The 11,021-nt window shown below is 35.9% G+C and overlaps 2 protein-coding genes and 1 long non-coding RNA gene across 3 annotated transcripts; all 3 read left to right on the forward strand.

Annotated features, from left to right (window-relative positions):
• The first annotated feature begins 222 nt into the window (after positions 1-222).
• On the forward strand, positions 223-2,571 carry LOC145314957 (uncharacterized). Its single transcript, XM_080155032.1, has 4 exons — positions 223-1,403; positions 1,654-1,866; positions 2,217-2,323; positions 2,567-2,571. Exons 1-4 carry the CDS (start codon positions 373-375, stop codon positions 2,569-2,571), a joined length of 1,356 nt encoding a protein of 451 aa, XP_080011158.1. The 5' UTR covers positions 223-372.
• A 28-nt stretch (positions 2,572-2,599) lies between these two features.
• LOC145314958 (uncharacterized) lies at positions 2,600-7,091 on the forward strand. Its single transcript, XR_013877893.1, has 4 exons — positions 2,600-2,709; positions 2,906-2,983; positions 6,299-6,368; positions 6,953-7,091. It is a non-coding gene; the product is annotated as an uncharacterized LOC145314958 (long non-coding RNA).
• Positions 7,092-7,523: 432 nt separating this feature from the next.
• Positions 7,524-10,906, forward strand: LOC145314639 (uncharacterized). Its single transcript, XM_080154629.1, has 7 exons — positions 7,524-7,614; positions 8,051-8,146; positions 8,417-8,518; positions 9,153-9,229; positions 9,492-9,557; positions 9,912-9,985; positions 10,235-10,906. The coding sequence occupies exons 1-7, from the start codon at positions 7,599-7,601 to the stop codon at positions 10,296-10,298; spliced, it is 495 nt and encodes a 164-aa protein (XP_080010755.1). The 5' UTR covers positions 7,524-7,598; the 3' UTR covers positions 10,299-10,906.
• Positions 10,907-11,021: the final 115 nt, after the last annotated feature.

An 11,021-nucleotide genomic window follows, 5' to 3' on the forward strand; every position in this document is an offset into this window, starting at 1 on the left:
ATTAAGCATTACATTAAACTTACTACTTTGTGTAATAGGATAACTAGCGGCTTCGCCCTTAGCCTATTTTATTTTGGAGGGGGGGGGGGAATTTCTTTTTTTTTGGGGGGGGGGGTTTAATCGACCCCACTATTTTGATATTTATTTAAAAAGAAATTTTTTTTTGTGGGGGGAGGTATTTTTCATTTTTTGGGGGGGTTGGGGTTGTCGTATCGGTTCAGCGGTTATCGAGATCCTTCTGTACAAACAAGCAAACAGACAGACATCATTCTACTTTGTATTATAGATGGCTGAATTTTATTTATTGTTAAGGCATATAAAACCCCAGAAGCATCACATGGTTATGATTCTTATGATGCGACATCAAATCCAATGACTTCACCTATTCCAATGCCAACACAACCCATAAGGTCACAAAATAATAGCTCACCTATTTCATGCATCAGTTATGGAATGCCTAATCCTAAACTGAATGATGGATCACCCACATCTTCTATGACTTATGAAACATCACCATCTACAACACCTCCTATGAATTATAAATCACCTAATTCGTCAATAATTTATGGAACACCTACTTCCTCCATGACCTTCAGATCACCCAGTCCTTCCATGAATTATGGAACACCTAGACCTTCTATGTCCTTTAGAACCCCGATTCCTTCTATGGCCTTTGGAAATCCTACCTCTTCATTAAGCTATGGAGCCCCTACTCAAATAAATCCTCACAATTACGGTCCCTATTCTAGTCCAATGGATTTTGGATTACCAACAAATTCGAGTGCCTGTGGATCAAGCATTTCAAATGTGGAATGTACAGGTCGAATAAACCAAGACAAATCTTTTGAGAAATTAATTATGAAAGATAACAACCAAAGCAAAGAAATTGTCCCAAAGTTTAGATTTAAAAAGAAAACAGAAAGCCCAATATATTTAAACAGTATCATGGACATGACACCATCAAATGCACTATTTACATCAGAAACAGAAAATCAATTTTATATTGAAGATGCTGGTAGTTCAAAATCTTATAAAATTCCACCAAGGATAGAAAGACAGTTTTCTGATAATCAGTTTAAAATGTCAAAAAGTGTACAAGCTAAAGCTGATATAGATAATCTATTCAAATATGAAAGCAGAATGTTAAAAGCCATGCCAATATCAGGCAAGAATTTCAGGTCAGAAAGCTCTTCCAGTTTGAATGAAGAAACAGTTTGCCAAGTGTCAAATGCTTGGCAAACATCTAACAATGATTATACCAGTAGGTCTAGATTAAGTTATGATGAAGACAAACATAAAGAGTTTGATATGTTCAAGAAACCATTAGCTCCAATGAATTCTTCACATAACTATAAGCTGCAAGCAAAAGAAAATACCCCTTTTGGCTTGATGAACACTGATAGGTAAGTGTTTATTAACAATAGTAAATATGATACTGTATAAGTACTGAGGGAAATTTTGACAATTTGATGTAAAAAAATAAAACACTTAAAAATACCCAAATAATAGTAACTTTAGTTAGGACTTAATGAAAACTAATGTACATTGTAGATTGTGTAACTTACTTTGACATGCAAATCAAATGATAACAAACCATTTATTTAGAGTAGGTAATATTAATAACAATCAAATATCTCATTGTCATTTTTAAAGATTGGGAGCTAAGCAGCCAAGAGATGACAAGATTCCTCGAAAAAAGAGAAGCGCCAGCCCCATGAGAAAACAAAAAGTGCGCCATGAAGTTTTCAGAAAATCTGAAAATACAAAACCAGCTGGAACACTGTTGGAAGAAGTGGAGGAGATTGGATTACCAAATTATAGCTTGCAATTAGATCAGCTACTTAGCCAAACTGAAGATTATTCTAGGTATCTATCCATCTATTTATATACTTTTTTATCTGCCCAGACATTTTACCTCCATATTTTTGCAAGTGTGTTTATTTTTTTAAATCCCCAAACTAGGGGGCCGGTGGGGGGAGGTATTTATTTTAAATTAAGGAAATATTCCGTATTTTTACTATATAATTTGGAAAATAAAGCTGGAAAATATACACTCATGTATTTATGAAGTAATATATGTGACAAAATGTATAAATAAACAATAGAGAAATTTAAGACAATTCTTTTTTTAGATTGTAAATATTACGGGATAGAAAGGGGTGTAGATTTCCCTAATGGAAATTGTCTTCTCCCTCCATAATTAAACTACTCTTTAGGTCCAAGTTGACAAGCTTTTCAGACACTTTGAACGATTCCCCAACTAAATCAAGCAATACCAGTGAATACGGATTTGATCTAAACAACATATTTGATTCTAATCTAGGCAAAGAAAATCTAATAAAAATTTATTACCTATCCTTGATAAAGTTTAGAATATGGGTACAAAATAGGGTTCTTTTGGTGTGCTTGACTTTACAAAAAAAATCTATCTCTGATTAACTATACCACATAGCATTCCAAATCATTCCATCTACTCTTATATACATACAATAATTTTTTTTTTTCAATTTCTGTAAAATTCTCAGTTTGTAATTTATGATATTTTTTCATTTGTTGATCATATCAGTTTAAGATTTTCTTTGATTGAAATGAAAGGGGAATCAGATAGCACCTCCTCACTGTTTAATATTTTCACCAAAGAAGAAGACAAAGGGACATTTAAGAAGGAATCCTATTTTGATTTGGAGAATATAGCTGCTAAAAAACAAGAGGATTGTGTTTTTAATTTTAATAAGCTACTCTATAAACTATTTTGTCTGTCCGTCAGTCCGTAACCATATGAAGGAAATGTGATTTCTCTGTTGCTATTCAAGATAGATTATTCCCTATACCAATGAGCATCTAGTAAGTAATTTACTTGTCAAAGGTTTCGTGATTCTTGATAAATTAAAAACACAAAATAAAAAGATGTCTCTTGGTCGAGAAATGGATCTTGTGATGTTAGCATCCAAAATTGATTTAGAATTGACTCTGAGCACTCAAGGTAAAACAAAGTGGTGCTGCTACTCTATATCTTATATATGTTCGTATATAACAGTATAGTGAACGTTTTTCGCTTCCAAGATTACCCACAGTCAAAGAATACAGTTTCTTTAAATGTAATATTTTGTAGTTGATATTAGTACAGTTTAGCCTGTACAAAAGTCAATATATTTACACACCCCTCCTTAACCAAACTTTAGATTAAAAAAATTTCCCAAACATTCGGACAATTGGGCGTTCAAATAGGACCTAGTGGTAGTTAGAATCAGTTGAGAACAAAATCCCAGCCGTTCCTTCTTGCCAGATATCGCCATTTTAAGATTTTTAGTAAAATTGCACTAAATATCCAAATACAAACTTAAATCTACTATTAATTTTTTAGTATAATTTTAGTGAGACAGCTCAATAACAGAGAATCTTTGCTCCTAAGGCTAAACTTACTGCCTGGAGTCCCTAACAGAGAGTGCCTTTATGTGTTAACACAAGTAGGGATTCGAACCCATTCCCAAAACTAACCAAAGTGGAATAGCTGTGTATTACAGCATTAGTTCAGTATTTTCACCACTGACAGGTGGAAGGTAAGGCCTATCCTAACCAGAAACCTGATCATTCACCCACAGGCCCCAGTGGAGCACCTTGGAGGTCAGCACCACATGTTTAGTGGGGTGTTCACCTGCACCCATGGATTGGGTAGGTTGAGACCTAATGGTGCCCACAGGCTCCCATTAACCCTGCCATTTGGGCAAAGCTTAGAATAATGTCACACACCTGGCCCCTAAAATGGGCTGTGAGTTACTCCCCTGCCAATCATAGATCAGCACAGCCGCCATGGAAGGATAGCTGCAGGTGGTGGGCCGCATACCTTTACTCAAGATGCAAGTTAGCCCTATTCTGATTTTGATCCTCCAGGAGATATGGTAGTGTGCATCTTGAACTATGCCCAGAGCCTGGGAGGGTTCTTTCTGAGGGAGTTGGGGACACCATTACTGTTTGACAAACCTGAGCTGATGGTATGGAGAGTAGCCATGGTCGCCCCCACTCACATTAAGCAAGTGGTCACAGCCCTGCCAAGCCTGGGGAAGGCCCAGGCCCCTCCAACAAACAGCTGCTAAAGACAAGAAGCCCTCTAGCTGTAAAATCAACTGTCTGACCAGGGCAGCTTTCATGGGGCCACAGCCCTTGTCCCCATCGACTTTCATGAGGTTAAGGAGCACCTGTTCAGAGCTGACTGATGACCAGGATATGGGTAGCGTGAAGTTCTTGGCCATTCCCATCAAGATAGGGGCCTGGGCCCCTCAAAAGGTAAAACTGAACAGGGGCTATTCTTAGTTGTACACCCCCATGGTGTTCAATGTGCCTCCAGGAGGTGCGACTGCATCAAACAACCCCCTAGGAGAGAGATGGTGGTCAAGACCAGGCCTAACTTTCCAGTGCAGGGGACCCCAGGTAAAACTTTAACAAGGAGCTGAACCTGCTGATCACCAACAACAGCTAGAAGGTATCCAAAGGGGCATACATTGCCTGATCCCAATAATGTAATATACAGCTATAGTTTCAAACAGTAACTGTGTCCCCAACTCATGCATTGCTTAATGTGAATGGGGGCGACCATGGCTGCTCTCCCTATTGATCCATACCATCAGCTCGGGTTTGTCAAACAGTAATGGTGTCCCCAACTCCCTCAGAAAGAACCCTCCCAGGCTCTGGGCATAGTTCAAGATGCACACTACCATGATCTCCTGGAGGAACAAGATCAGGGTAGCGCTAACTTGCATCTTGAGCAAAGGTATGCGGCCCACCACCTGCAGCTATTCTTCCATGGCGGCTGTGCTGATCTGTGATTGGCAAGGAAGCATCTCATGGACAGGGCACAAGCCAGGTGTGTGGCATCACTCTGAGCTTGGCCCAAATGGCAGGGTTCATGGGAATCTGAGGGCACCATTGGGTCTCAACCTGCCCAATCCATAGGTGCAGGTGAACAACACCCCAGAAAACAAGTAGACCTCCAAGGTGCTTCACTGGGGCCTGTGGGTGAATGATCGGTTTTCTGGTTAGGATTGGCCTTGCCTTCCATCTGTTAGTGGTGAAAATACTAACCTAATGCTGTAATACACAGCTATTCCACATTAGTTAGTTTTGGGAATGGGTTCGAATCCCTACTTGTGTTAACACATAAAGGCACTCTCTGTTAGGGACACCAGGCAGTCAGTTTGGCCACAGGAGCAAAGATACTCTGTTTTGGGACTGTCTCACTAAAATTATACTAAAAAATTTAAAGAAGATTTAAGTTTGTATTTGGATATTTAATGCAATTTTACTAAAAATTTTAAAATGGCGATATCTGGCAAGAAGGAACGGCTGGGATTTTGTTCTCAACTGATTCTAACTACCACTAGGTCCTATTTGAACGCCCAATTGTCCGAATGTTTGGGAAATTTTTTTAATCTAAAGTTCGGTTAAAGAGGGGTGTGTTTAGTCACAACGAAGATCATTATTGTTTAGATTTTTCCGCAGTTCAAAGGCGTGCAAAAGGGTGTGGGGAAATATAGAAAGTAATATAAGGTGTATCTCTCTTTTCCTCTTAATTTACATAGGGGGTATCTCTGTAGTAATGTCAGCATTTTGGTGCTACGAAAATTATGGCTATAAAATACCTTTTTTATTCATTAGCTACTGCGCCCCTAGCATCTAGGAATTCTGACTACCTTGTTCTTAAAATTACATTTTCATAATTAGAAGCTAAAAAGGGGGTGGGGGGGGGGGGTTAATGCAACCATCTCGTAATTAATGTTTAAATGGCACTTAGATTTCGAATTTCGATCTGAAATTTTTCATGAGTAATCCTTAATAGGTCTATTTTCCCTAAATCGAACAAAAAGTTGGAAAAGTAACGGCTGGCGGCTCAGCTGTTTAGCCGTTTTTTGCCTATTTTCAGGGCAAATTCATCATTATTTACTTAGGAATCAACTTTTAAAAACATATTTTTGGTTTAATTCATGTTAAATGATAGCAATAACCATTTTTAAAATTTATAGTACCAACAGCTACCGGCTAGAACCGTTTGATAAGGTTTTTGAGCGACAAAAAGTACTATGTGGAGATAGGTTTCGTGACTAATTTGCTCTTAAGATAGCCGAAAAATGGCAAAGCGGCTAAGCCGTTAGTCGTTACTTTTCCAACTTTTTGTTCGATTTAGGGAAAATAGACCTACCAAGGATTATTCATGCAAAATCTCAGATCGAAATTAGAAGTCTAAGTGCCATCTAATCATTGATAACGAGATGGTTGCATTAAAAAAAAAACCTTTTGTATTTAGAGCTCCGTTATCTTAAGAAAAGAAAGGAAGAAAAAGAGACCAAATGTCAAAAGTCAAGAAAAGAAATGAGGTATTGTTCAGATATTGATCATTGCTAATATTTCATGGTTTCCCTTTTTTTTGCTAAAGCTAATTTTTTCTTATTTCATGGCATTTAGACTTTTCTAAAGCGTTTGAAAAGCATTTTTAGAAAGGCCCTTTTTCTTGCATTTTTTTTTGTAAATAAAATTTTTACAAGTTCGTACACCTCTGTCCTTACTACAATGAACTTTACGTAAAACTTTCCATCCCCTAATTTAACTTCCTAACATTGCATTTATTGGTCAGTTCGTTTATCTAGTAGGAAGGTAGGGGATGGGGGTAAAATGGAGATGCGGAAAACTTTAATTTAGCCAAATGCGATTATCACTTTATTAGAGTACATGATAATCTGGTGTAACATCCAAGCAGGGGTGTATATTCTGCACAAGATTCATTTTTTTTTCATCTTTCCCCTCCTGGTTTTTTTCCAGCAAGGAAGGAGAAAAACGGAAAAAATGATTTCAGTTCTTTTAACTTTTACATTTTTCTCCCAGCCACATTATTTTTATTATTAATAAAATTTTGCAGAATATACACCCCTGGATCAAAGTAGTAATAAATCCATTATACCAGGTTGCTGGAGAAAGAAATGAAAGAGCTGGAGCTGGAAATAAATGGATATGAACTGGATGAGGCCAAATATGAACTAGAGGGTGAATTGGAACTTAGGAAAATTAAGCTTTATCTCCAATATTTAGTTTACAAGAAATGACAAAAAGTAAAGTACTGCACTGCACTAATTGCGTAATTGGTAAATCAGCTTTGAGTGTGCAAGGAGTAATGCATGAAAAAAAAAAGAGTTAGCTAAACAACTATGCAGCTGCCTTTGATGTAATTGTCCTCATTTAAATCCTTATCATAAAGTAACAGGATTTAAGTGTGTACAAAAGGATCTCGCTCTCCACTGAACTGATAAGGTTCTCCTTTACAGGGTCTTAGGAAGGATGATAACCATTTTGGAGGGAGGGTACCACCACCAACCAAAGAGAAATTGACTCTAGAAAATAAATTACCCTCTCCACCCTAAAAATATAAAACTTTCTTTTAAAAACTACAATGGGGGGGGGGGGGGTTTGTAGACTAAAGCCCCTAGGGCGTAGCCGCTAGTCTATAAATAAAACAACAACAAAAGCATTATAGAAAATATCATATTGAATAGCTTATGTTTAATTGGTAAAGTGGAGATTCTACTAGTGAAGAATTCAGCACAGACTTCATTATGCAATTTATCAAAAGTAAGCCAAAATATTTTCTTTATCCTTATTCAAAACAAGAGGTCTGTATGTCTGTCTCTAACTATGGATATCTTACTAAACCGGTATCGTTCTCCTTTTACAATGTAACTTCTTATAGGTCCTGGGAAGGATTATAACTATTTTGGGGGTGGGTACCACCACCCTCGCAAGAGAAACGACCCATAGAAAAAAAATGATCCCCTCCTCAAAAATTTTTAAAAACTTTTTCTTTTGATAACTGAAATTGAGAATTGGGGGGAGAGGGGCACCTCACTGAAACTTAATTCTTATAATTTTTAATTAAATTTTTTGGATTGGTAAGAATTTAGGTATTTAAGGAGTAGCTATAAGAAAAATTTTCTTTAAAATGGAAGTTTTTTTTATGATCTCAGCACTTTGATTTTTTGCTTGGTCAATAATATTAAATAAATTTTAGTGTTTGATGCTTCTGAGTCAAAGATAGATGTGTTTAACTTCATGATTACAAGACTTGAGGACAGATGTTCAAAAGCTATGCAATCTTTTGCTGAAGGTTTGTACAATAACAATGCTACTCTATATCTAACCAAATTAGCCAATAGTTTCTTACTTTATTTTACCTAATGTATCCATCTCTAAATCTTTGAGCTATCTATAGAACCAAAAATTTAAGAGGGATTGTTTGATTATGATACTGAATTGCATTTCAATCATACAATCGGATGATGCTATGTTTTTAAAGGGGAAGGAAAATGACAGAAAAATAGAAAACCAGCCCAAGATACATAGAATACATCTATCTAGCTAAATATTTTTAATCTAGAATGGGAAAATGCAGAAGCTATGTATGGCTATGATCCCCTAATAGCAAATGCTGTAGCTACCATTCAACATCTCAATTGTGAAGTTGAGGATTATCCAGCAAGTAAGTAGATTGGTTTACAAGAATAGGTGAATGGAAAATAAATTTAGTTCCTCCCCTCAGAAAATGGGCAAATGATTTGACGATTTATGAAATATTGGGGGGTAACTTTATATTCCATTTTCCAATCCTTGTATTCCTAATTACACAAATAATAATTCAGTTGAAGGCATTTTAACTGTGATTGTTTTTTTAACTTAAAAAAAACTCTATTACTGTAATCCCAGCTTATGCCAAGAACGAAATTAATTGGAAAAAATCGCAAAACCCATACGTAATTTCAGCTCTCGTTGGTGGTCAACACATCGTAGAATTGCCGACCTCTACATCTGCCTCCCATATATTTTCTTAGATTTATTTCGCTTGTTGGATATACATTATTCCTGCTGTAATCCCTTTTTTATAAAGTAAAAAGTTTTTTTTGTCTGATGCCAAAGATCTCGAAAAATGCAGTTCCGAATTGGTTATATTTTTCAGGGAAGCTTTATAAGTGTATTTTGGTGGTTTTAGGCTATTTTATGATCTCCCCCACCCTTCCATAGAGGCTAGGGGCGAAGCAACTGGTAAAAAGTAACTGTATTTTCGGAAATTTTAAAAGTAGCTCTCATAGATTTTATCTATATTTTTCTAACTCAAGGAGATGCTCTAAGCAAAGATTTTGAGAAAGTTTGGACCAAGTGGGCTGTTCTTGACACTAGGAAAAGGGACATTCAGGTAACAAACCTTCATATGTAGTGAAACTGGTAACGGATTTATTATTACTTGGATCTTACACCAGATTTCCATGTACTCTAATAAAGTAGTATTCTAAAATAACGAATCCCCCCCCCCCCCACATTTCCCCTTCGCCTCCCCTTCTACTGGATGAACAGACTGACCAATAAATGAGGTCAATATTAGCAAGTTAGATTGACAACAAATTTTCCCCTGGCAATATGTCCACGTATATCCTATATACATTATCTTATATATCTAGGAAGATATCGATATTGTGAGTAAGCTGATTGAAGATATCAAATCCTTGGTCGAGAGCATGGAACAGGTAAAAAACATTTTATTTAAAAAGCTTTGTGTTAGGTATCCCAATCATTAAAGAGGAAAGAGACATTTGATCGTTACACAATTTTTTGAAACTTTTGAAACCTTGGGTACTTTTAATGAATTTTGAATGGTTGTTTTAAAACTTTTCAAACAAAGATTTAAATCTACATAAGGGGAAGTTTCGTTTATCATTTGGGATGTTGTATATCAATTTAACATTCATTGTCTTATCCTTTAGATCCCTACATCTAAAATTTTGTTACTGCTATGCTACTCAACGACTTAATTTTCCTTGTATTCAAAGTTAATTCAAGACTAATAGGAAGCTTTTATATATGTTCATTTTGTATGTTAGGAGAGAAATGAGTTGCGAATGCGGGAGAAAGATATGCAGGATAGAATCAACACGGCTATGGGCAGATATTCAAGGTAAGCTAAAAGTAGCGTGTTAACGCGACCGCTATATGTCGGGAAGGTGATGGATTCGACATACATTTATTGGTTCTACTCAAGTCAATAGTTCTCTAGGGAGGGTGGTGGTACCCTCCCCTCAAATAGTTATAAACCTTATATAAAACCCTAAGAACCTATAAAAGCTACATTGAAAAGGAGAACCATTTTGGTCTAGACAGACATCCTGTTACTTTTATTTTAAAAGATAATACTTTAATGTTTTAGTGAATATGACGTGGATTTATCCGACTTATCCATCGATTTCTCATCACAAATGGAGGAAGATTAAAATCATGTATGTGAATTATGAAAAAATCTTCAAAGCTTTGAGAGAAAAAATCTATCAAATTAATGTGTTTTTATTTGGTCTAATCTAAATTGCACCAATTAATTGCAACAAACCACCGGACTATTATGTAAAATTGGGAATATCTCGTGTGAATATAACTTCTCTTCGTTTTTTGAACTGCCTTTAAAAATTGTAGTATGTTTTTATGTGATAATTACTAAAAAAATGTAGTTACTGTTACACTTCATGGTAAAATGTTATAGGAATTGATTACTTTAAAAAATACATAATTCCTAAAGGCTGCTTGAGCCTACATGGTAAGATCGCAAATAATCTGAAATAGCCAATAGTCAATACTGCGTAGCTATCTCGCAGCGTACATTAATGCGCGAAAAAGACTTACTCGGTTCTTGCAACATTTTACCGTGAATTGTACTAGATCCTTCTTTAATTTCTGTATGTATATTGAATATTTTTGATTTGTCTTAATAAATTGTTAAATGTTGTCAAAACATTTACTTAAAATTGTATACATTAATTCCCTTTTCCTTATTCAAAATAAATAATACGACATTGAAAAATCACGCAACCTTAATGTTTTGTTTAGTGTACACTTTTGATTAGTGGAAACTTGAAGACATATTTTCTCTATTAAAATTCCCCTTTTTTGTAACCAATTGATTTACCTTACGGGGTGAGGAAAATACAATTAATACCCAAAGT

The sequence above is a fragment of the Acartia tonsa genome, chromosome 3 (genome assembly GCF_053477335.1).
Source record: "Acartia tonsa isolate MP-2025a chromosome 3, ASM5347733v1, whole genome shotgun sequence".
NCBI lineage: Eukaryota > Metazoa > Arthropoda > Copepoda > Calanoida > Acartiidae > Acartia > Acartia tonsa.

Coding starts and splice junctions, on each gene's coding strand:
- LOC145314639 (XM_080154629.1), top strand. Junction 8,147..8,416: donor TATGCAATCTTTTGCTGAAG/GTTTGTACAATA, acceptor TTTTTAATCTAG/AATGGGAAAATGCAGAAGCT. Junction 9,986..10,234: donor GCTATGGGCAGATATTCAAG/GTAAGCTAAAAG, acceptor TTAATGTTTTAG/TGAATATGACGTGGATTTAT.
- LOC145314957 (XM_080155032.1), top strand. CDS start 373: ATGACTTCACCTATTCCAATGCCAACACAACCCATAAGGTCACAAAAT. Junction 1,404..1,653: donor GGCTTGATGAACACTGATAG/GTAAGTGTTTAT, acceptor TCATTTTTAAAG/ATTGGGAGCTAAGCAGCCAA. Junction 1,867..2,216: donor CAAACTGAAGATTATTCTAG/GTATCTATCCAT, acceptor ACTACTCTTTAG/GTCCAAGTTGACAAGCTTTT.